The sequence below is a fragment of the Artemia sp. Qi Xiang Cuo genome, chromosome 3, assembly GCF_049724085.1.
Source record: "Artemia sp. Qi Xiang Cuo chromosome 3, ASM4972408v1, whole genome shotgun sequence".
NCBI classification, from domain to species: domain Eukaryota; kingdom Metazoa; phylum Arthropoda; class Branchiopoda; order Anostraca; family Artemiidae; genus Artemia; species Artemia sp. Qi Xiang Cuo.
In genome coordinates, this window is record NC_142796.1 from 44,858,466 (window position 1) to 44,885,744 (window position 27,279).

A 27,279-nucleotide genomic window follows, 5' to 3' on the forward strand; every position below is an offset into this window, starting at 1 on the left:
CCTCACTCTTTAAGCCAGAGATTTTTTAGTACTTTCATAAGAGCTATTTATTCTCATTAACGGCCTTTTTAATAAGCGGTCATTTTTAAAGAATTGGAACGAAATTCGAACTTTAGCTTAAAGAGCAGGCTATTGACTAGGGGGCGAACCCCCTAATATAGGTATTAAAAATATATGAATATAGAAGTTCGTTACGTAAATTAATTCGTAAGTTATGTATATTTATTACTAATAAAAACGTTCGTAAATAAAATGAAACAAGTTTCGAGAAAGCCATTTAACTAGATAAAAGTAAATTAATATGAAAATTTGGTTTTAATTATTAATGTACTGTGAGCCAAAATCAAAACCTGCATTTATTAAAAAATGTTCAAAAATTAAATAAAAAAAATTAGTTTTTTTAACGGAAAGTAAGGAGCGACATTAAAACTTAAAACGAACAGAATTTATTCCGTGTGTGAAAGGAGTTTTCCCCTCCTCAACACCATGCTCTTTACGCTAAAGTTTGACTTTCTCACAACTCTATTATTTAAAACAATAAAACACACTAGTTTAAATAGTACGGCATCGAGGAGGAGACAACTTCTTTCGTATCCGGACTAATTTCTGTTTGTTTTAAGATTTAACGTCGCTTCTTACTTTTAGTTAAAAAAAAACTTTTTTTTTTTATTTAATTTCAAACAGACGCGATATTATTGAGAGCATTGATACAAGTCTATAATTATTCGTATCATTCTTATCACCATTCTTAAACAGCGGTACCGCATGAGCACTTTTCAAACAATTCGGGTAAACTCCACTCTTAAAACATGAGTTAATCAAATACAACAGATGACCTGAAATAGTAGAGAAAATTGAACGAAGAATTCAAACACTGAAAAAATCTGATCCAGCTGCCGAATTCTTTATTGACTTCACTGTCGTCTCAAGCATTGCAAGAGTCACTTGTGTTAAAAATATAGAGACTTCAGCTGCCTCATCGAGAAAGTCATTATAAGAGCCATCACTTGGTGACTGTAAAACACTATCAGATACACTCTCACCAATATCTGTAAAATGTGCTCACATATTATTAGCAACCTGATTATCTGATTGAACATCTGGAATGTCAGTAATAGTCGGGGCAATACGAGGGCACACTACCGACTTGATGATTCTCCACGTTTTTGTAGGGTTGCCGTCTACTTCTTTAAATTTATTAAATAAAAAAAACAAGGTTTTTAAACTGAAAGTAAGGAGCGACATTAAAACTTCAAACGAACAGAAATTATTCTGCACATGAAAGGGGCTGTCCCCTCCTCAACGTCTCACTCTTTATTCCGTATATGAAAGGGGCTGTCCCCTCCTCAACGCCTCGCTCTTTACGCTAAAGTTTGACTGTCTCACAATTTTTTTTTTAAAACAATAAAAAACTTTAGCGTAAAGAGCGAAGCGTTGAGGAGGGGACAGCCCCTTTCATATACGGAATAAAGAGCGAGGCGTTGAGGAGGGGACAGCCCCTTTCATGTACGGAATAATTTCTGTTCGTTTTAAGTTTTAATGTCGCTCCCTACTTTCAGTTTAAAAAACTTGTTTTTTTTATTTAATTTCTGATCGTTTTTTAGTTAATGCAGCTTTAATTTGCATAAAAATTTTACTTTTCTTTTGCTAAATGAATGTCTTTACAAATTAACTTACGTAACTAACTTCTATATTCGTATATTTTTCTTCTGGCAAAAATTCAAAGTTGCAGATTTTTGCAGATATGAGCTTGAAACCTATTTAATAGGGTTTTCTGATACGCTGAATCTGACGTTGTGATTTTCATTAAAATTCTTTCACTTGTAGGGGATGTTTCCCCCCTCTTTAAAAAATCAAGTAAATTTCCTCAGGCTTGTTGCCTTTGATGAGTAATACTAAACTTAATAAAATTTATATATTTAGAATCAGCATTATAAACACATTCTTTTGATACATTTATTGACATCAAAATTCCGCTTTTAAAAGTTTCGATTACTATTGAGCCGTATCGCTTGTTTTTTTATTGTTTTTTTTTATTACGTATATGTTATTACGTATATGAGGGGGTTCTGCCCTTAGTCAATACCAAGCTCTTTACGTTAAAAGTTAAAAAAAAATTTGATTCACAAACCCCTGAATCACAAAGGCCGTTTAATTAGAAGAGATAGCTCTTTTGAAAGCACTAAAAAAAAACTGTAGCTTAAAGAGCGAGGTATTGACTTGGAGGAGAACCCCCTCACATACGTTATAATTTCTGTTCGTTTTAAGTTCTAATATTCCTTCTTACATTTCAGTTGAAAAAACTTGGTTTTTTTTTATTTAATTTCTGATCGTTTTTTAAATAATGCTTGGAAATCCGGCGCCCCCTTCATAGAAATGTCCCTTACCCCAAAGAAACATCCTCCACGGAAATATTCTCCAGAGTAACTCCCTCCTCTAGCCCCCCTCCAGAAAAAATCCTTCCTGAAAATGGTTGTATACTTCCCAATAACCAATAAATAATGCTGGCAAGTCCGGCGCCCCCTTCATGGCGATTTCCTTCCCCCATGAAAACTTCCTTCATGAACAGATCCTCCAACATAACCCCCGACCCACCCTTCCCTCCCACTACCAGAAAAAAAACCTCCTGTAAACTTCTGTATACTTCCGAATAACCAATACTATATGTTAACATTGGGTAAAGTTCATATCTTTTAGCCCTCCCTCTGGGTACTTCGGGGGATTAAGTCATCCCAAAAGACATATTTATCATATTTTCGACCATGCTGAACAAAATGGCTATCTCAAAATTTTGATCGGGTGACTTTGGTAAAAAAATAAGCGTGGGAGGGGGCCTAGTTGCCCTCCATTTTTTTTGGTCACTTAAAAAGGGCACTATAGCTTTTAATTTCTATTCCAATGAGCCCTCCCACGATATTCTAGGACCACTGGGTCGATACTATCACCCCTGGGGAAAAAAAAAAAAAAACAAAAAACAAACAAACAAATACACACGCATCCGTGATCTTTCTTATGGCAAAAAATGCAAAAATCCACATTTTTGTAGATAGGAGCTTGAAACCTCTACAGTAGGGTTCTCTGATACGCTGAATATGATGGTGTGATTTTCATTAAGGTTCTATAACTTTTAGGGGGTCTTTCCCCCTTTTTTTGAAAATCAGCCAAATTTTCTCAGGCGCGTAACTTTTGATGGGTAGCTCTAAACTTGATGAAAGTTATATATTTGAAATCAGCATTGAAATCTGATTCTTTTGATATATCTATTGGCATCAAAAATCCGTTTTCTAGAGTTTCGGTTACCATTGAGCCGGGTCGCTCCTTACTTACAGTTCGTTACCACGAACTGTTTGATTTTCAAAGTAGAGCTTTTTAGCCGGTCTTAAAAGGTTGTTAAGATTTATGTTATAACTTTTATAAATATCTTTATCTGATTGGGATCCATTTTTAACAGACTTTGATAGAGCTCTTGTCTTTTATCCATTGATTTAAGTAACTCTTTCATATCCATGGTTTCTTAGCATCATCATAACGTGTACGCTTTTTTTTTAACTGTAGATTTTTATATAAGATCTGAATCAATTTTCCATAGCATCTACCAAATTTGTCATTAACAGAATTAGTGCCATCAAGACATTCAAACGGTTCATTTGCAAGTCTAGTCCTATATTTATTTATAGCTTTCTTATCGATTATAGGCTGTTTAACTCCAGTCGTGCCATCTCCTTGACAACAACAACTAAGAGCTGCATGGGTCGCAATAGCACAGTGATCGGAAACATCGTTCACTAGCGCTCGCGACAGGTCGTAACTGACATTCAGAAACAGATTATCAATCACAGATGCAGAAGCTCGAGATATTCTAGTTGGAATGTTAACAGAAGGAGAAAGACCATAACTATACATAAGATTAAAAAACTTCTTGCCTTCGAATTCACATCTTGCACATTATTCAAATCAATATTAAAATCACCACTTATAAAGTAAGGCAATCAGGAATCCGGTATTTTATCCAACATATTATCCATCATGTCCAAAAACTCATCCACATTTCCTGAGGGGGGCTTTGAACAACAACAAGAAATATTTTCCACCCAGACAATGAAACCTCTAACACCATTGATTCAAAAATCATTTCTCGATATACAGCAATATCCGGCCTTGGCTTAACATTATGTCCATTTTTCACACAAATTGCAAGGCCACTATGCTGTCTTTCCACCCGATTCCGAAGAAACAACCTATAACCTAGTATATCCAATAATAAAGAGTTATGGTCATTTAGCCAAGTTTCTGTCAAAGCCATTACATCAGGTTCCAGCCTAGATGAAACTTCATTAAGATCATTAAACGCACTATTTAAACCACGACAATTCATACCATATATTGTCCGCTCCTGCACACCTTTCTATTAATTCAACTCATTCAGGCGCAAATATTTTGAATCAGCACACTCGACATTCATTCGACTCTCATGATACCCTCTTTCATCTGAGAAGAATCAACACGACGACTCTAAATTTCCCTCAATGAACGATAATAGCCTAAAAGCATAATAGCATAAGCTTTGGAGGGGGCTTATTCAAATGGAAATCGACAGTTCTAGTGCTCTTTTAAGACCCAAAAGTGATCGGAGGGTAAATAGCCTCCCAAGGCCTCAATTTCCCAAGGCCTCTTTTCTCAAATGCATTAGATAAAAATTTTTAAATAGTTATTTCTTTCAAAATAGTCTAAAGATCAGATAGCAAAAACTTCAGGGTTGACATACCCCCCCTAGCCTGGAGATAAATGTTTTAAGTTATGCCCCGGGGCATATAACGTTTTTATGGAAGGGTTTTGGTCTTATAAACTTTGGAGGAAGGTCGTTTCCTTGAAAATTGAAAGTTCTAATTCCTTTTTTAAGAGTCAAAAAGGATTGGGAGCAGCCGTCCCCGTTTTTTTTTTTTTAGCGTTTTTTAGTTGCGCTCTAATCACTTTCAACTATTAAAAAGGGCATCAGCCCTTTCTATTTTCAATCGAAGGAGCCCCTTCGAAGACAACTAGCTGCTGATAAACAGGACTGGTGCTAGAAATTTTGAAGTGTGTAAGATTGACATGTTTAGGTCTCTCAGAAAATTCCATTAACATTTCTAACTGCGTAAATTTAAAAACTATAATTTACGCTGCCTTTTTTCCCAAAAGTAGAATTCGTAGAAATACTTAATAAGTAGGAATAAGTAAAAATTTGAAGGCAGGGATCGTCGTAGAAAAATAATTGCCAAGGTTGCAAATACGAGGTTACATTCTAATTTAAATCCACAAAATTCATTTCAACTTATATAAATTTTATCAGTCAGATAAATTTTGAAGCATGGCTAATTGTGGAAAAAGCCTAGACAGATAGTCCGAGTGATTGAGAAGCAAATCTGGGGTAAGCCCTTTTTAGGATTGTATAAAAATGACGTCATTTCATTTGTTGATAGATAAGCATCGGAGATATTTAGAGGGTTTCACAACATAAGAGCGGGCTGTATTTACAATAGTTTAGGCCCCTCATAATAAAGCCTGAATATATACTCTCTAATGCGGAACAATCTGAAGCTTATTTTCCGGTTTTTGTCGCTACTGTAAAATTTTTGCCATGTAAGATAACAAGTTTTGAATTTCTGCAGGGGAGGAGTCCTTTGTTTTCCGTGTAATCCTTGTTTTCAGGAAATCATTCGAAGCTCTCCGAAGAAAAGCAATTTAGAAAAAAAAAACAGAAAATGTCAGGCAACGACTTCGCCTTGCATACCAACTTCTGTCTGATGCTTACTGGGCTGATTTAAAATTTTTTCATTGAACCAGTTGTTACCTAATTTTGTATTTAATTCGGGTCTTTTTGGCAAATTTTATTTGCCAAATGTAATTTTGACTAGCCTAATTGGTCGAAACGGGCCCAACCTGGCAGCACTGATTCAGGATTGCAATAGAAAATATCAACGTAGTAAAAACGCATTTTCTAATCGAGTTCTTAGTTCGGAGTGGATTGAACAGTACGCTCTTATCTTTAGTTTGTAAGCTTCAGGAATACCTGTGTTCAATATACGATTGGAAAAATATTTCACAGACGGGGGATAATAAGTTGGTAAATTTTAGAAATAGTATAAGACTTTGCCTCGAAAAAATGTATTTTCGAACAATTCCAAGAAAGAGGGATTAAAGAAAAATTTCTAAACAGCCAGAATATTTCAATAATTCCTACAAATTATCAATTGTAAAAATTTTATTCCTAACTAATTTCTGGAACGAAAAAAAAAAAAAAAATAAGCAAACGTAGCTTGAATTTACAAGTACTAAAGGCTGAACGCGAACTAATGGCCCATACAAAACTTAAGCTGGGAAATTGAAAATAATATTGCCTGTTTATAGTAGCCTATCTATGTGATTAAATAAAAATAAAGTTTTTTTCAACTGAAAGTAAGGAGCAACATTAAAACTTAAAACAAACAGAAATTATTACGTATATGAGGGGGGTTGCCCACTCCTCAAACCTCACTCTTTACGCTAAAGTCTTTTAGTACTTTTAACAAAGCTACGTATTGTTCTAATTAAAACGACCCTTGTGTTTTAGGAGTCGTTATTAAAGAATTGGAACAAAATTCAAACTTTAGCGTAAAACGCAAGGTTTTGAGGAGGGGGTAACCCCCTCATATACGTAATATTTTCTTTCCATTTTAAGTTTTAATGTTGGTCCTTACTTTCAGTTGAAAAGCATTGTTCTTTTTATTTGATTTCTGATCGTATTCTAAATGATGCAAGGAAATTCGGCTCTATCTCCACGGGAAAATCCCCCTTCCCACGGAAAGATCTTCTAGGCAGTTCAATCCCGGTGAAAATTTACCAGGGCATTTACCTTTAACATCTCCATGCGTAAAATTGAGTCGGCAAAGAGAAACTAAGACAAATAAAAAGAGTTTCGTATAGGAATTTTGGCAAATTCCCCCGTGTAAAATTTCCCCTGAAAAGTTTACCCCATGGAAACGTCCTATCCCATGGAACATTCTCCCTGTGGAAAGTACCCCCAGCATAAAAATTCACCCCTACCCCCAAATAAACACGTATATGTGATCTTTCTTCTAGAAAAAAAAACGAAATTCGAATTTTTTTCAGATATGAGTTTGAAACCTCTACAGTAGGGTTCATTGATACACTGAAGCTGGTGTGATTCTTTGACTTTATAGGGGTTGTTTTCCCTTTTTTCGGAAATCAGGCAAATTTTCTCAGGCTCGTAGCTTTTGATGGGTAACACTAAACTTAAAAATCCTATACATTTGGAATCATAGGCAGCACATTAGCGCTACCTAGAGTGAAATGGGCACAATGTATTATTTATTAATTTTTTGTTTTTTTTTTGTCTTAGACAAGGGCATTTCGCATCGAAGAAGTTGTCCCCCCGGAACCGTCCTACCCCATAGAAAATTCTCCCTGTGGAAAGTATCCCCAGTAAAAAAAATTCCCCCAAAAAATGTATGCGTACTTCCCAGTAACAAATACTATATCACAGGCAGCACAATAGCGTTGCCTAAGTAAAGAACGATGTTGGCACAATATATTATTTATTTTTTGTTTTCTTCTTTTTCCGTACCAGGGCACTTCGTATCGAAGAAGTTGTCGTAGAAACTTCGAAAAGGGCTCATTCGATTGGAAATTGGAGTGGCTTGTGCCCTTTTTAATAGTCTAAAGTTATTGGAAGGCAACTAACACCCCTTCCACGCCCACCATTTCCCCCAAACACATCCAATCAAAATTTTGAGATGGCCATTTTGTCAACGTAGTTGATTTCTAGATAGAAAATATATTTTTGAGGAGGACACTCCCCCACAACCGTCAGGGAGAAGGTTTTAAGTTATGCCCTGGGGGCATATAAGAACGATGTTGGCATAATGTATCATTTATTATTTTTTCCTTTAGACCAGGGCACTTCGTGTCGAAGAAGTTGTCCTAGAAACTTTGAAAAGGGCTCATTCAATTGGAAATTGGAGTGGCATGTGCCCTTTTTATTAGTCGAAAGTGATTGGAAGGCAACTAACACCCCTTCCACGCCCACCATTTCCCGAAACACATCCAATCAAAATTTTGAGATAACTATTTTGTTCAGCGTAATTGATTTCCAAATAGAAATTATGTTTTTGAGTAGGACAATCCCCCACAGCTCTCAGGGCAAGGGTTGTAAGTTATACCCTGGGGACATATAAGGTTTTTTCCATAGAAAGCGTTGTCGTAGAAACATCAAAAAAGGCTCATTCCGTTGGAAATTCAAAGTGCTAGTGCCCTTTTTAATAGTCAAAAGTTATTGGAGGGCAACTAACACCCCTCTCACACCCACCTTTTCCCCAAAAACATCCAATCAAAATTTTAAGATATCCATTTTGTTCAACGTAGTTGAAAGTTCTGGAATTTAGGTATTTGAGGAGGATAACCCCCCCCCCATAGCCCTCAGGGAAAGGGTTGTAAGTTAAGCCCTGGGGGCATATGAGGTTCTTATAGAACGCTTTGTCCTAGAAACTTCAAAATGGGCTCATTCGATTTGAAATTGAAATGACTAGTGCCCTTTTTAATAGTCGAAAGTAATTGGAAGGCAACTAACACCCCTTCCACGCCCACCATTTCCCCAAACACATCCAATCAAAATTTTGAGAGCTATTTTGTTCCACACAGTTTAAAGTTCAGGATATTATACCTTTGAGGAGGAAACTCCCCCCACAGTCTTCAGGGCAAAGGTTATAAGTTATGCCCTGGGGGCATACAATCTGTAGTGAAATCTTTGTCTTAAAAACTTGAAAAAGGGCTCCGATTGGAAATTCAAAGGGCTAGTGCCCTTTTTAACAGTTGAAAGTGATTTGAGGGCAACTAAAACCCCTCTTACGCCCACCTTTTCCTCAAACACATACAATCAAAATTTTCAGATAGCCATTTTATTCAACGTAGTTGAAAATTTTTGGAAATTAGGTATTTAAGGATGACAACCCCGCCCCCCCCCCCCCACCCCTCGGGGCAAGGGTTGTAAGTTATGCCCTGGGGCATATAAGGTTTTTATAGAAGGAGATATTGTAGAAACTTCAAAAGTTTTCATTCAATCGGAATTGAAAGGGCTAGTGCTCTTTTTAATAGAAGGAAGTGATTGAAGGACAGCTAATTTCTCTTACACGCCCACCATTTCCCCAAACAAATCCAATCATATTTTTTAGATATTCACTTTTTTCAACGTAGTTGAAAGTTCTGGAAATTCGATCTTTTAGGATGATACCCTTTTTAATAGTCGAAAGTGATTGGAGAGTAATTAACCCCCCTCTCACGCCCACCATTTCCCCAAAAACATTCAATCAAAGTTTAGAGATAGCCATTTTTTTTCAACGTAGTGGAAAGTTCTTGAAATTATGTATTTAAGGATGAAAAGCCCCCCAGAGCCCCCAGGGCAAAGATTGTAAGTTATGTCCTGGGGGCATATAAGGTTTATATAGATAGAGTTGTCGTTATGCCCACCATTTCCCCAAAAACATTCAATCAAAGTTTAGAGATAGCCATTTTTTTCAACGTAGTTGAAAGCTCTAGAAAAAGGATGATAAACCCCCCAGAGTCCCTAGGGAAAAGATTTTAAGTTATGCCCTGGGGGTATATAAGGTTTATATAGATAGAGTTGTCGTAAAAACTTCAAAAGGGGCTTATTCAATTGAAAATTCAGAGGGCTTGTGCCTTTTTTAATAGTCGAAAGTTATTGGAGGGTAAGTAACTCCCCTCTCACGCCCACCATTCCCCAAACAGATCCAATCAAAATTTTCAGATAGTCATTTTGTTCAACGTAGTTGGAAGTTCTGGAAATTTGGTCTTTGAGGATGACAACCCCCCCAGCCCTCAGGGCAAGGGTTGTAAGTTATGCCCTGGGAACTTATAAGGTTTTTATTGAAAGTGTTGTCGTAGTCAGCTTAAAAGGGCCCATTTGATTGTAAATTGAAAGGGCTAGTGCCTTTTTAATAGTTGAAAGTGATTGGAGAGCGACTATTGCCCCTCTCACGCCCATCATTTCCCCAAACACATCCAATCAAAATTTTGAGATAGCCATTTGTCTAACGAAGTTGAAAGTTCTGGAAATTAGGTCTAGAGGATGACGACCTCTCTAACAGCCCTTAGGGTAAGGGTTGTAATTTATGCCCTGGGCGCATATAAGATGTTTATAGAACGCGTTGTCGTAGAAACTCAAAAATGGCTCATTCGATTGGAAATCGAAAAGCCTAGTTCCCTTTTTAATAGTCGAAAGTGATTTGAAGGCTTGACATTTTTATAGTAAAGATGGATGTCGGTATAATGTATTATTATTTTTTTTTGTTAATGTTTACACCAGGGCACTTCGTATCGAAGGAGTTGTCGTAGGAACTTTGAGAAGGGGTCATTCGATTGAAAATAGAAAGGGCTGATGCCCTTTTTAATAGTCGAAAGTGATTGGAGGGCAACTAATCCCCCACGCACGCCCACTTTCCCATTTGCCCATTATGTTTAAAAACTAAATGTCGCCTTAAGATTACATAAAAATGCACTGTGTTGCTGCTAATTCCCAATAAGACATCTCAGCAGTATCCCAAGAACGACTAAGGGTATTATGTTCAAACTTTCGGGGCTACTTCTGCTCTTAAAATTTAACCAAATCAAAATAGCGTAAGTGTATCCAAGCTATCAAAGAAATCAAGCAGATTTTTTGCGAATTGTATCAGGTTTTCAATTTCAGGTCAACTAGAGGAGGTATGAAACTAAATTAAACACTACTATTCGTGTCCAGATCTCTTAAAGGGTGTATGCTGTTAAAAATTGCTGAAAACTTTTCTCCAGCATACAAATAGCAGGCCAAACTATGAAGTCTTAAAAAAACGAAAAGATTTAAAGTATTATTTTCTTTTTCCCTGAAAAGACCATGTCAATATAAATCGAACAGAAATTAATTAAAAAAAACTTTCCACAAATTAAGTTTTTTTTTAAAAAAAGTAAAGAACTCCATTAAACCAAAAATGAGCAAAAAATAAAATCAAATAATCTACCAAGCGTGAAACTACCACAAATCAGCATCGATAAATAAATGAAACCCAAAACGAACAGAAATTACAATAAATAACCGAGTCAAACTCAACACGAGCAGAAATTAACATAAGTTGAGTCCAAAACTCTTATGCCTTCCAACGGACAGAACAAACTATTTCATTAACTGAAAAAATAAAAATTAATGTGCATTTTCAGTTCAATATGCATATAATGATAATCGATAATTCGAACGCTACTAATATCTGACATGTCTTAGCTATGAGATCAAGAACATTTATATTTTTTTCAGTACAGTGCAAATTTAAAGACTATTTAAAGACTATAATAAGGTTCATATAGAAAGGTTGGTCGTAGGAACTTCGGAGGGGGCTCATTGGATTGTTAATAAGAAGTTTTAGTGCCCTTTTAAGATTCAAAGTGATTGGAGGGCGGATGAGCCCCCAAACACACACAGACACACACCTCGATTTGTTCTTAAATGCATCTACTAGAAGTTTTGCGATGACCATTTTTGTCGTAGAAACTTCGAATAGGGCTCATTCATTTGAAAATTGAAAGGGTTATTGCCCTTTTTAATAGTTGAAAGTGATTGAAGGGAAACCAACCCCCCCCCCTATCACGCCCACCATTTTCCCAAACACATCCAATCAAATTTTAAGATAGTGATTTTGTTCAGCATAGTTAAAAGGTCCAGAAATTATGTCTTTAAGGATGATAATCCCCCAGGTTTGTCGTATTAACTCCGTAATGGGCTCTTTGGATTGGATATCAGATATTCTATTGCCCTTTTTAAGAGTCAAAGTGATCGATAGGGAAGCCTACCCCCGTCATAATTTCCCCAAATTCATCTGATAGGAATTTTGAGACAGCTATTTGTTCAAAAATAGTCCAGAGATCATACAACAAGGCTTTTGGGGTTGACAGAATACCCCAGAGTCTGGAGATAAGGGTTGTAAGTTATGCACCAGGGGCATATAAAGTTTTTATGGAAGGGGTGGTCACGTAGCTTTAGAAGAGGCTCATTTGATTCAAAATGTATAGTTCTAGGTCCCTTTTACAAGTCAAACGTAATGGAGCAAGGGTTATAAGCTATGTCCCGGGGGGTATAAGCTTTGGATCAGACGGAGCTCATTTGATTGGAAGTCGGAAGTTCTAGTACCCTTTTTAAGAGTCAAAAGTGGATGGAGGGTAATTAGCCTATCATTCCCGAAAACACATACGATCAAAATTTTAAGACAGCGATTTTGTTCAGCATTGTTGAAATGTCTAGTAACTATAATTTTGGGGATGTCAACCTCACCACAGTGCTCAGGGCAAGGGCGGTAAATTAGGCAATTCGTTCATTATTTACACATAGTATATATGATTGAGAAAGATACGCATGTTGGAACTCTACTTTCTAAAAAGACGAAGGGCATTCAGGTGAACCTTTCAGAGAATGTTAAGGGAAGTGTTGAACTAAATCAAAACATGCTACTACTGACCAACAGCCAATATGTTAATACTAGTGCTGCTAGTAGTAGTTCCACTATTCAATATTATTATAGTAATATCAATACTATAACTGTGACTACTATTACAACTATGCCTAAGGGTATGAAGGTGAAATTATTAAGGCATTTTGAAGAGGGAAGGCGAACGGAATCACAACACCCCGTCTTTATGCAGGTTGTCAAAAGGGTGTAACAGAAATATCTTAGGAACAGTTTCGTTTGTAAAGTTAAAATTAATAGGGCTTGTTGTGAGGGATGTTGAACTAACCAAAAGAAAATATTTGCAACCTAATGCTACTGCATCTCCTCATACTACTGCTACTGTTACTATTATTACTATTTCTATTACTATTACTGCCACTAAAACTTAGACTACTACTATTCATTCCACTGCTACTACTGCTATTAAAACTAAGGTTATTAAGGCAAAAAATTTGACATTTATAGAAAGTGCAAGAAACTAACTCAAAACACACTATGCCCACGCAGGTTTTCAAGCGGACGCATCACTCATGACAAAAATGCTTCAGAAACGGTTGATGACATTAAGCGGAAACATTCAGTGTGTGTTAAAGGGGATGTTGAAGAAACAAAAGGTGCTATACGTATAGCCTACTGCGACTAATTCTTGTACAACTATTGCTACTGCGCAAGCTAAAGATTGAAGCTTTCAAGGAATATTTATGCGTATGTTAAAATAAATCAAAATAAACTATGAGCATGTGGGCTTTCAAAAACGTGACAAAGAAATATCTGAAGAACAGCTTATATTATTAAGTTCAAGTTCAAGTTCATTTAATTTCTCATTAAATCACTACAAGACAAAATAACACTTTTACAATATGAATCAATGGAAAACAAAATATTTACAGAGGGTGCCTACACAGTGAGTTATACTCGAAAACAGGCACCCTAAAAAAAATGAAAGAAATAATAATAATAATAACAAATGATGAAAAGAAATAATAATACACTAGATATACTGGGAAGAAAATGAGACACCAAACTGAACCACAGCCCACACCTCAAATCAATAAATTACCACATAATTAAATATTTATCAACAATAGCACCGGCCAACATGACTTCAAATAAATGAATAGTTATCCATAATTACTTATTAGATATAGTTTGAATTTAGCTTTAGAAACTGGAATAGAAAAACGCGAATCAAGATTACCTTCATAAAAGTTCCAGAACTTTACTATGGAATTTTTAGGAGAAACTCTAGATCTTTCATTTCAGATTATAGGTTATGGTAATTCGGTTCAATATCTTCTTAAACAATAATTATTCTCGACCAAAAAAAATAAAGAGAAGTTGCTAGAATTCAAAGTCAATGGAAGAAATTCTTTTATTTGTTTTAGTCTGAAAAGGACACAATGTGCAGTAAGGACTAGATCAACTGGCAATATTCTTAAAAATGTATAAAGGCTCTTAGTAGGGGATTTATCGGGGACGGAAGATGGGATAGGAAGGAGTGCTTTTAACGTACGAAGGGCATTATTTTGAAGACGTTGAATGGGCTTAATTAGAGATTTGAAAGTATTTAAATAAGCAATTGGACAATAATTAAAATAAGAATGGATTAGAGAATAATAAACTAACTTAAGAGCAGGGAAAGGGAGATGGAATTTTAGATACCGCAGTAACCCCACATTCCTTCCTAGCTGTATCCTTAGCCTATCAAGATAGAGTTTCCAAGATAAATTTTCATAAACTGTTAGTCCTAGATACTTACAAGACTTCTTCCTGGCAATGGTAACTAGTTCTCCGTTAAAACAGACAGATATTTGGGAAATCGGAGGTACAGCAAGTGAAATTCGAGAAAAGATGATGAAACGGGTCTTCGAAGAGTTTAACACAATGAGGTTGTCAGCAAACCACTGTGAAAGCTTCTTAAGAGCGAACCAGATGTATCTTTCTGACAGTTTATACATCTGTACCCGGGACGTAATTGGCTGCGTCATCAGTAAATAGCACAGCAAGTACATTATTGTTGTTAGTGTCAAAATATCACTGGCGTATATAAAAAATGTTAATGGTCTAGGGACTGAAACTTGTTTCACTCCTAACTTTTTAGAACATGCTGGTTTTACCGATCTTACTGCACCTCCATCCACAAATTGATTCTGACCACTGAGGTAAGACTGGATGAGTAAGAGAGCATTACCTCTTATTCCGCAGTTGTCAAGCTTATCCAGAATCAGATGACAAATCGTGTCAAACGCTTTTTTTTACATCCACAAATATTGTAGCTGGTATCACATCACGGTCCATCGCATCATTCAAAAATTGTAGCAAAACCATTATAGAGTGTTCGGTTGAGTGCCCAGGCCTAAATCCAAACTGATGCTTGTTGAAGAAGTTAGACTTAGTCAGATTATTTATAAGGCTCTAGTAGATGCAGAACTCCATAATTTTCTAAAAAGCAGAGAGAATAGAGATAGGGTAGTAGTTTGAAGGCAGCTTGGGGTTGCTACTTTTGCGGAGGGGTCAAATCTTCGCCGACTTGAAGACAGTAAGAAAGATGCCATCTTTAAATGAAGAATTGACGATGTGTGCGATAACGCCGACATAGCAATCAATGGTCTTCTGTATGAGGTAATTTGACGACCCATCTGGACCTTTGGAGTGACTGTTTTTCATGGCTTGAACAATCATTAGCAGTTCGTCTTCAGTGACTGGCGACAGAAACATAGAGGAGCAAGACGGCGAAGGTAGGTATTTTCTGTAATTATCCGTGACGACAGTTGAAAGGCCATAAGCTTCCTCTACGGTTGCTTCTCCAATGCATGCAAAAAATTCATTTAACGTGTTGGCTACTTCTTGTTGGGATGTTGAAGATGTTCGATCAGGCTTGGCTATGGTCTTAGGAAACGTATTAGTTTTTTGTTTATTCGGGCATTCATTTATCAGTGTCCATGTCTTCTTTGGCGATCCTTCTGCTTCTTGAAATTGCTTATGGTAGTAAGCCTGTTTAGCTTTCCTGAGCAGGGTTGTCAGAGTGTTTTTATAATTCTTGAATTGCGTACCATGTGCATCAGGATTATCAATATATTGCCTGAATAGCATATTTTTATGTTCAATACTGGTTAGTAAGCCTTGGGTGATCCAAGGCTTTTTCGGGGTCGCATACCTGGAGCCCTTTTTTGAAAAGGGGCAGGCAGAGTCAAGGGCAGAAGAGAATTTCTCAATAAATAGGGTAGCCATTGCATCTGGGTTGGTTTCTTCATAAACTGAAGTCCAGTCGCTTCAAGTCAATTTAGCTCTCAAATTTTGTAATGATTTATCATCAATAGTCCTTCTTACATTTATATTCGGGTTAGATTTCAGTCTATTTATCAAAAATTCACCAAGTAACATAGAGTGATCCGATTTATCAGTTAATACGACATAACTCGAATGTAGATTGAAATTCGTAAAAATGTTGTCAATAACTGATGCCGACTGTTCACTAATACGTGTTGGTATTCTTGTTGTTGGAACCAATCCGGCAGAAAAGCAAGTAGTTAGTAAATCTACATATAGAGATCTTAATTCTTGGGTCTCCGAACTCACCAGTCCCAAATCTATATTAAAATCACCCATAAAAACCACTTGATGGTTCTTAAAATTCATCCGTTGTGTTAGATCATTTAACTTACCAATAAAATATAACATTTGACGCACTTGATCCCGGTGGTCGATAAAATAAGCATAGGAGTAGCTTCTCCTTACCAGACTTGATCTCAATCATTAAAAATTCAAACTCCATCTCTTGATACAAATCACTAAAATCCGTAATTTTACGGATAGGGAGATTCTGTTCAATAAACACGGCAAGTCTACCTTTTGAACGGGTAGACCTGTGTCTAGCAACTATCCTTTACCCAGATACACCAACCAAAGAACTATTACCATCACTAAGAAAAGTCTCACATAGTCCCAGAATACCCATACGATTACTATAAAGGAATTTGGATAGAAAATCTAAACTACTAAGCACTCCTGTACAATTCCAAAACGCGATGCGGGAGGATTCTAACTGATTAAATGGAGGGATTTTGTCATTATTTATATATTTACTACGAGAAAAAGACTGGATAAAAAGATCAGAAGATTCATCACCAGTTGATCCTACCGATTTAAATAATTCATTTAGGTCAAGTTGTTTTTTCTCAAAATCATGGAGCCGGTCCGATGTTCTCTCATTAAAATAAATTATATCATAATAATATCATACACATAAAACTTACCAAAATCAATATGAAATGATAGGCTAATGAGTAAAAGGTGGTACCTCGGATAATTCCCAGCATGCGAGGATTGAAAAAACGAGCAGAACGAGAACTTTTTTTGCACAACTAGAGCTAGACAGAAAAGAAGGAAAACATGAAAATAATCACACATAATGACAAGGCACAAAAAACACACTATGACGAGAACAATTCCAATCTCTTTTTTCACTCGCGGAATATAATAATAAATCAAAATCGATGTCACAATTAATTCATTAACTAATTTTGACGCTAGACCACGTAGACGAAGCAGATCCTTTAATTTCAAGCCATATGTCTATGCCTTTTTGACGAACCCGAGAAGACGTTATTTCGCCTTTCATTGTCGTCTCACGTGCTTTGGCCAATAGCTCACTTCTTCGAATATTCAGTTCAGGCGGCAAGTCTGTGCAAATAACGATACCACTGGCCTTAAGTTTACCGACGTTTGACATTAGTAGAGGAGGGGGTACCAGCCCGGTACGAACACCATGCTGCCATCTACAATTTAGTTTAATGCTGACGGGACATAATTTATTCAAGGATTATCGATCGAGTCTAATGTGGGTGTGTCAAGGTCAATCGATCTGTTGTAGTTGTTGTTTGGCCACGTGCGAATGACATGAGGAGTGATTTACATAATCGATGGGGGACATAATTTATTCAAGGATTATCGATCGAGTCTAATGTGTGTGTGTCAAGGTCAATCGATCTGTTGTTGTTTGACCACGTGTAATGACACGAGGGGTGATTTACATAATCGATGGGGGAATTATTGATTCACGAGCGTGGGGAATTATGAAAAAATATGGTCATAGAGTCCATAGGGGGAAAGATTACGTAATCGCTCAATGACCTCTTTTTCCAAGGTCGATTTATTTGTTGTTTCTATGTGTAAGAACTCGGGGGGGGCGAAGGTTACACATGCGCATTGAATTAGAACGGGCACAGTGTTATTTATATATGACTCTAAGGGGAAGTGAATTTCCGAGAACTTGATTGCGTAATCGATTGGGAATTTTATTGATCCGATAACGGGAAACAGTTAGATCACGTGTTTCCTTCTCAGCCAATCAGCGAGTCGGTTACATCCCTCTTCTCAGCCAATTAGCGAGTCGGTTACATATTAGCGGCGGTGGGCTTATAAGGGAGGGATTTTTGCTATAGTTTTATTAGTCTGTGAATAGAATTCAAAAGAGTGAGAATAAGAAGAACAGTTTTACTTTAATCATTTGGATATATATTTGTGTGTGTGTTGACGATGAAGATGAGTGGGATGTTTACACTATTAGAAGTTGAGAGTGGAGTTGATGATAATAGTACAAGAGCATCAAACGTTGCGGTGGAAATCACGAAAGGATCACGGCTTTGTCTGGAATGGGATGCAGTATATGCAAGATATGTGATATCCTTGAGCAAATTTAAAATGGAGGATCAATTATGTTTCGCCGCTAAAGTTGATATAGCACATGTGAATAGACTTCAATGTGCTTTAAGTGCATTGGTAAAAAATATTGAAGACAATAAACAGTATCGCTGATTGTACATGCTCTATATTATTGATGTTGTTGTTGTAATTATTCAATAAAATTGTTTCGAAATCGAAAATGTTCCCTTTCTTTTCTTGTTAGGGCTAACGAATCAGGGTCAGTCTAGAGTCAGCAGTCAGAGTGAAAGGACCGAAAAATGAATAAATTTGAGAAAGAGAGAATTAGATCAAATCTAATGTTTATGGAAAAACATTTGATTTTGGATGATGATTTTCTTGAGTTATCACTTAAACGCAGGATAATCTCATGTCGGGGAACACTTGACAATATAAGGAGGAGTGATTCTCCCCCATTAGACTATTGTATGAAGCTTTTAAAATGTGACTCAAATGCTTATAGTCAATTTATTGATATATTAATTGGAACAAAGCAGAATCATATTGTGGATATACTATTGAAATCATTGCCAATGGATTCAATGTAGATGGCTCCCCCATCATTCGAAAGAGGTAACGTCACAGAGCTACTCCTCTCTCCCACCATTTCCATCTCGTTGAATTTATCGAACGAAGAGGATCAGTTTTGTTTTAGCTGTGAGTGAGTTGACATCGGAAACCGAAAAATGTTCTATATATGTCCATTGTACATGTACACTCTTGGCAGTTGGAATCAATGTGAGAATTGTACAATTATTGATGACTATAGTGAAAAGTGTAAATTATGTAATCCTTGTAAATTACATAGAGGCTATGCAGTACAAATTAAAGGATGTAATTCATGTCTTGAGGAGGTGTGTGACTCACATCCTAGAGGGCACCTGTGCTCCAATTGTCACTATGATAAATGTGATCAGTGGGAGAATACTTACCCCGCTATGATTGGAAAGAATCCCAAACGTGAGTTTAGTTTATTTCTACGAGATTGGTATCGTCGTGGATTTAAATTATTCTGGGAAGAGGGATCTGGTCTACGATTCAACTTTTGGGGTAACAAGACAATTTGGTTTCTACGTCATCGCTGTGACGACACCACCTACTATGACTATAAGCCAAGTGGTTTTTATTTGGCAGTGACGGAATTTGATTCACCCCTTGAAAACATTGTATGTGATATTGCTTCAAATAGACAGATTGAAACTCGTGAATTTCATAATATGAATGCAAATAGTATCATTGACTATACAAAGAGATATGACAAGAGTGAAGTTACATTGTACTGTAGAAAATGTGACCCTGACTTTGCAGTCAATCAAGATCAATATATAGTGAATCCAAATGATTTATCGACATTAGTGGTTCACGACAGTTGCCTATACATCGAAGATGAAGAAATCTAAAGTGAAGATTTAAAGACATTGTTGTATATATATATATATACGCATTTTATTAATAAACAAATTCACAAACATTTTTTAAGCACTTTACTCTTAGGGCACTGAAATCAATACTATATAGGTCTGAGAGGATATTTTCCACTAGAAAGTCATTCAGACGAGGATTGTCAACGTAAATGTGGAGAAACTGCTTGTAAGTATAGCCGCGACATCGAAACACAAAATATAGTAGTGCATGGAAGCCACAGCTTTTAGTCGTTAGATCCTGAACCTTCTTCCGATTTTGAATAATAGTTTTCCCACTGCTCTCAATATAGTTGCTGATGTGAGGTGTGTAGAATGTATTGGGTAGACCAAGAGGATCAAAAAATTCAATCGTCTTCATTGTTTGAAAGATACACAGCCAATGACCCGTCAGCACAGTCGACGGACTGCTATTAACAATAATCAAGGTATTGTTGACACGTTAAATTTTTCCAAGAAAGTCCGAGGGCAGACAATAGGATTTGTACTGGGACATGTAGGGGTCCATATTAAATACATTGATTATTTGACTGGTGTTCATGGCGCCAAGTCTAGTAGAACACTGTCTTCGGGAGTGATTTCCCAATAGGTTTCATATTGGTTTAGTGAGATTAGGGCAATACTCTCAGCCAATGGGTCGGCAAATGTGAACTCTAAACGCACATTCCCCGTGCGTACTATACTCATATCCTGTGTACCCAACAAATCCAATACAATGATACCATGTGTTTTAGCAAACATTTTTTCGGTTATACCATTTTAAAATTTTTGTAAATTATGATCTAGGATTAGCTTGGTTAACTCATACAATATTCTAGAGGAGTCATCAAAATACAGATTGTAGGGATGGATACCATTTACTGTACAGACAAGAGATGAAAGTTCAAAAACCTCGAATTTATGTGGACATCCAGTCCATGATCCTATTGTTCTGGCGCTTTTTACAAATTCAAAAGCCCATTTAGAGGGAATTTAACCATTGAGAAAGGATGAATCGGTGAAGGTGCGTTAGCCCATTGCAATATGACGCTGATTGGTGATTGTATGAGGAACAAGTAGTTTAATATTGTTGCCATTGGTTCTCAGTTTTTCCATGGCCAAAGCAACAAAACTCATAACCTGTTGTTTGCGTACGTGAAGTATTGCTGAGGTGAGGGAGAGACTTACATCGGGATTATCAGCAAGTGTTTTTCTCAAAATGAAATTGGATGGTGCAAGCGTTAGTTTTAGATCCACTTTAACATTGGGTGGCAGCCATTGGGGTCAATTAAATATTTCATGATACATTTTTCCGACTAGATGTAATTCACTAGTTGTAACATTTTTAAGTGCATCTGTACTATCAGTATTAGTAATATATTCATAACCATTGGAGGTGCCTCTCAATTCCTTGTATGACTTGGGTGTCATCAGCATGAAGTGCATATAGCTTGTATAATTTGAGAGATTGTTGCTTGTGCTCACCAGCGTGCCATTGATGTAGACGCTGATTTGACGAAATAAATTATGTAGTATACAATTTTCATAGGATATTCCATCGGCCCGAATCGGCATTGAATTATCGGATTTCCGGACTTTCATTTGCAAATCTATAAATGTTGAAGACATGTCCATAAAGTAGTCTTCATTGGAATAAATTTGAAAGTGGATATTATCTAAGAGTGTTTGTTGTGGATAAAATTGTTCATAGTATAAATGCTTGACACTAAAATCAACATTTTAGGCATTGAATATATTCAATTAGTCGGTGATTGAAGGTTGAGAATCATTATGATGTAGGTAGGACATTTTAGGAGAAGAAATCTAGTTTCGATCTGACAATTCTATTCTTCCTGGGACTTCTGGTTACACTACGTGTCGGCTTTTTCTTTCTTTTCTTTGACAAGAGGGATGTCTTTCGTGTCCGACCTGAAAGATGACTGTTCAGGGATGCAGTTTTTTTTTACAGGTGTTAAACATGAAGATTCTCTTTTTATTTCTCGCCAAGTGTTTACTCACTGGACATGTAATTTTACGTGACAATTTTTTAAATCTTCATAACAGAGAACCACTTAGCTCGCGTCGAAGATGAACAATCTGTCACAGCCGGTCCACGATATTTTCTGTCCATTGGTCATGAAGAGCAAAACAGCTTAGCACACCAACTGCCAAGACCATAGCCAGACAGTGACGAGCGACCCTTGTAGTAGTCCATTCCATTGCCCTGTTGTCTTGGGCCAAGAGTATTAACATAGCAGTCACTATCAGGACAAGTGAATACCACTTTTCTATTAGACATCGTGTTGTTGAACGAGGGGCCGAAAATGGCATGTAATCACAGCCAAACCTTTTGAAATTGCTATTGGGTCACCTAATTCGGTTCTTAGTGTTAACTGACAGAGTTCCAAATAGGAAGTGTTTACGGGAATATACTGAAGATGCTTTATATTTTAGTGATGACTGTGTTCTCGATTGGTTTTTCGTTCAAGAACTCGTAGGAGGGGGACATTTGAATTACCAACTAGAGATGTTTCCACAAATGAAGCGTAGAGAAATATACAGGTGTCTGTGGAGAAGGCAGGTGGGTAGTCGGCAAAAATGAAATTAGTGTTTCTGGTAATTTTACCATTGATTACATTGAGCTTAAAGCCAAGAACATCCTTTAGATTATCATTGAGAATAACCTTTTCACTGGCAATGGGTAAACTAATGTAGATCTTGCCCTCCTCCTTTGAATAGTTGAAATGAAAAGCTCCTTTTTAACGAGCGGAAATTCTTTTATTAATAGAACGACATAAATCATTCATACAGGTGAGTTCCTCGTAGGGTAATTCAATATATGGATAATCCATCCAATTGATTTTTTGAATTTGTTCTCGATCACCTGGTGGTGGCGGCCAATCATAGGGTCTAATTTTTATTTCATATTTACCATCCTTTCTCAGGATGTCATAGGTGTTTTTGAGAATACAGTCGACAAGAGCCACTTCATACTTTCCGTCGTCGAATTTGATGGTTGGGGAGAGTTTCGTCCAAAAATCACTTGTTCTATTCAGATCATTGTAGAGAGGATCAGAAACATTGGACATGAAAGTCACATAGAATTCATTTGGCATTGATAATGTCTTAAGCACTGATAAAAATATTAAAATACGAGTTGTATCCTAGCCAGCTACCAAACACCTCCTTCTTGCCTTGATGTGTGCTACTCTTTAAGATCTTTACAATATCTTACCTTTCACTAGTGTTTCTAACTTTTTGCAGTTCATATTCATAAAAACCACCGAGAATCTCATCATCTTTGGTGTCTCGCAGTCGATATGTCGTGGGTATGGTGTCTAGGATTTTAGACACTTTAAAAAGTTCGGTGCTCCATAAATAATTCCCCTTTTCAAAAATATTGGTGGTTCTATTAATTCGAACGGTATCACCAACATTGAATTTCTTCTTTTTTTTCTCTTTTTCACCCTTGGATTATTGCTTTAGAAAAGCATCAAATGTATTTTCACTGTAGTGAACATCCCGAGGGCTTGAGTTGGACAGAGATCGATGAGGTCGTTGATTATAAATCAACAATATTTTATCTCAATCATTAATAAAAGCCGGTATATTTTTAAATTTGCAATATATTGAAATTAATAGTCGAATAGTTATTATTAATCGTTCAGCCAATGCAGCCTTTATTGGACTGTGACTATGATAAAGTATTGTATTATATTTCAAAAGAACCTTTTGCACATGGGAATTAACAAATTCACTGCCACGATCCGATTGAATTTTTCTATATGAATCCTGTTCTAGAATACTTTCAATGGCCTGAGCAACTTCAACACCTTTCTTTGACCGTAGTGGAATGGCATAGGCATAGTGACTAAAGATACTGATTGTCACCAGAATATATTTTTGGGGCACATTGTGACGCCGTTGAACTGCGTCTAAAGTTAAAAGATCCATTTGCATTATATGAAGAGGGAAAAAGGCTTTAGTTTGTCGATAGTGTTTACTGCGAAGCCTGTGATTACGATGTAGCGTGTCATTCGCCTCACTTTCTAGAGACTCTTTTGCATTTTTCAATGTGGTGGTGGTGGTGGTGCCTGAGACAGCTTTGGAAAGCGTTGTGGGAGACCTTAAACTCCCCACCTCGCCAATATTTTCATAGACATTTTTCAAAACTTCATCTATTTTGAGCATAAACACGTAGTGTAATGACCACTCCCCTTTTGCACACTGGCGGGTAAATAAACTCGTCTTCGCTTTTAACTCGCAACCACAAGTGTTGTAAAATCATTGCTGCTGCTGATAGTATCTTCAAATATTGAATCTTCTTCTTTTTTAAATGATGGTATTGTTGTTGGTGGACTATATTCTCTTAGTTTCTTTAGAATTTGCCTATTGCCAATAAGACTTTTGGGAAAGTTTATTGCACACAGACAGGTGTATAGATTATCATCAAAGGATAAGAGTCCTTTACGATTCGTCACCATATCACAAATTAAATCAACTAGATTATAACTTTTTGCCTGTATCATAATTCGTTTCCCGGTGCTCTCGACTTGAACTTGATGCTCATCACCAGTTTCCAACATGAGATAAGATAATACTCTTTTACTCTGTTCTCGATAGGTCAAAGGCAATAGGTTTCCAATTTTCAATACAATTGAATTCAATTCCTTCTCCTTTGATGCTGCTGCAGAATCTTGAGGAGATGTTTCCTGTTTAGAGGGATCAGTGATGGGTCTCTCACGATATGGTTTATGTTTGTCCACACGTCGCAATGCATCTTGAAGTAAAAGCAGTTTTTTGTCATCGGCAATATTCTCATCGTTAATGAATTTGCTTAGATTGTCTTCAAAATGTTCGATGGGCGAGAGGACAAGTTCAAATGGTGTCAATTTATAGGGTTTTGCCATTCTCACTAGAGAAAACTGTTTACAAGTCCTGCAATTATTGGTAGTAAAAGTGTGAAAAAGCTATCACCTACCTGAAGGAGCCGTTTTCTTTTAAATTTTTTCCCTTTTTTTTACAAGCTCATGAACGTACAGTGGCACGATATTGCGTTTTCTGTTTTCTAAAACCTTCTGGCAGTTGAACATTAACCACAGGTAAATTTAAAAAAATTTCTGATATTATATTAATGAAATCATTGCCAACCCCATGTTTGAGTATAGCCTTCCTAAGCAATGGTTTTGAAGTGCTTAAAACGGAAAACAGATGCCGTTGTTCGAGTAGTTTCTTCAGTGTCATAATGTCAACTAATAGCACTTTATACTGTTCACTGGAAGATTTAATGTAATTTAATTATTGAAAATGTCGGCGACTACACTTAGATCCTCGGGCATGCTCTGGTTAAGATGCAACAAAAAGTAAACATAGGGTTTGCTAGTTGCTTGAGTGTAAGCCGACAACAGAAATTTAGGGGCGCCGGGGTATATCTGCTTATTGAGAGTTATGAATTAGCTAGAATCACGCATGACTCGATAGATAATATAGACGGTGCAATTCAAAGCAAGGGTTCGCATACATTTGCTCTGATGAAACAGATTGTGTAGAACCAGGGTTATGGAAATGTGTTCATGGTGGGAGCGAACGGTGAACAGTTGTAGCATTTCCTGTCAGAACTGTTCAATGGATTCAGCCAAATCGTCAATAATCAGCCACGAGTTCGGTTCGATAATATTGAAAACAGCAATTCCTAGTAGGAATTGTATTGGTATAGTTGTTGCAATAGCTTTTATTTGATCATAGGACTCATGCCAAATAATATATCAATATTATATTTTTTTATGCTTTTCCAAAAAAATTTTATCGCAATTTTGAATTATTATAGTTAAAAGTGTTGTTTTCCCCGACATTGACGGACCACACAGAAACGATCTGAAGGGTGTTTTAAATTGATACATGCTGCTGCTGACAACAGTCGGACTGCAACTAACTGTAAATCATATGTGCTCAATGAATAAGTAGTAATTTTCCCCATAGATCTATCTATTCAAGAACAACAAAAAAAAACAATATTTCATGGCAGCATTTATTTCGACACTGCATGAAAACAAATATTTGTTCAGTCAACATGAACAACAATAAAAATAATAACACTCGTTCAACAAGAACAATTGACAAAATTTCTCCGGTTATCAAAATGAAAACTCTATTTGCATTCAACAGGAACAGAGGTCAATGATAACACTTTATAAATAAGCACTTATTGTTTTTAAAAAAAACACTTTTCTATACAACACTTTATGTACAATAAAAAAAAAAACACTTTTTTGTCCATCATCAAAAACACTTTTCTGTACAACACTTTTTTTTTTGTCAAATTAAACACTTTTCTATACAATAAAACTTTCTATACAACAAAATAGACACGGGAACATGAACTAGCACCGGTGAACTTGATTACGGTGAATTTAAAAATGGGGTCCTCCCCCCCGGGGACCGCGGGGCCGAAGGCCGGCCGGCCGCGGGCGGGACCCCCCCCCCCTGTGCGGCCGCGGGACGGACCCCCTCCCCCTCCCCCGGGAGCCGCGGGGTGAAAAAGAATAGTTGTCATCACTGCTACTGCTACAGGTTAGTTAAGGTTGGGTTAGTGATGGTTAGTGCTTGGGTTAGATGAACAGTTGAGTTAGGTTAATTTATGTATGGTTGAGGGGTGGATAGTGCTTGGGTTAGGTTAATTTATCCAGACCAAGATGATTGCCATAGTCAATGCATTCAACTCGGTCTGAAATACGGTAATGACCGTGGGGTAGGACAGTCACACCATTCTCGAGCACATAGACCTTGTCGGATATACATGACATTGCATTCTTTTCCACTCTAACAGTATAATGTCTATACTGTAGAAAGAAAATTACAAGCACTTGTGCTCTTTGGCCTGGTCTACTTTATATTTAATCTTAGTACACACTCCTGTTGGCAGTGTTCTTTAAAAGATGGGTAGGCACCCCTGTACACGCTTTCTGTGCGTGCTTACTATGAAGTTCAACGCACTAGACTTCGGGACCCGGGTACACCCCCCTGGATATCAAATCACTCCCCGTCTCTGATTTTAACATTAACAGTTGGTTGGGGGCTTGACGTTTCACCAGCTCGGGGTAGAGTGATGGATTCCAGTTGGTGAAATCCATCCGCGAGCTGAGGTATTCCCCCTTTTGAACATCACCCAATAAATCCAAATCTTCAGCCCCATTTACCTTTAACAGCAGAGACTCTGTATCCCCATAGTAAACTTGAACCTCCCCCACCCGTGGCCATAGCACCTTGCACACATTGTAAAAGAAAGACAACATCAGCTATTTGGAAATTTCTAGTACTGAACTGCCGCCTGCGATATTCTTGTTCAGTACTACATTTCGGTTTCGCCTGTGTAGAAGAACCATGCCGGCCTCTATGCTCGTGAACGATGTAAAATTGGGGTCGGCAATAATTCGTGCACACTCTAGAGGGTCAGTCACGACGTCGCAGCGAGATCTGTTCCGTACGCTTTCCCACATTTCGCCAAACGCTGAATTTAGAATGAGCTTATACATTTCCTTCTCCACTTTTGAATTTGCCCTAGAGCGTTTATCGACAAAGGTATCGATAAACGTTTTCAAGTAGGGTCGCTGATTGAACTGCAGGACCCCATGTATTTTAGTGATCTTGAAGCCGTT

The 27,279-nt window shown here is 37.0% G+C and overlaps 2 protein-coding genes across 4 annotated transcripts in view; one reads left to right on the forward strand and one right to left on the reverse strand.

Annotated features, from left to right (window-relative positions):
- The first annotated feature begins 6,004 nt into the window (after positions 1-6,004).
- LOC148954147 (uncharacterized) overlaps positions 6,005-27,279 on the forward strand; it is a 120,466-nt gene continuing 99,191 nt past the window's right edge. The window contains exon 1 of one of the 3 annotated variants that reach the window (XM_089086942.1): positions 6,005-6,032. The gene's annotated coding sequence lies outside the window, so the exon portion shown is untranslated. Of the gene's footprint in view, positions 6,104-27,279 lie in introns of all 3 variants that reach the window. The other 2 variants (XM_089086941.1, XM_089086940.1) reach the window with 2 other exon arrangements.
- On the reverse strand, positions 15,036-15,752 carry LOC148954148 (uncharacterized). The gene has a single exon (XM_089086172.1). The coding sequence runs from the start codon at positions 15,750-15,752 to the stop codon at positions 15,036-15,038; it is 717 nt and encodes a 238-aa protein (XP_088942298.1).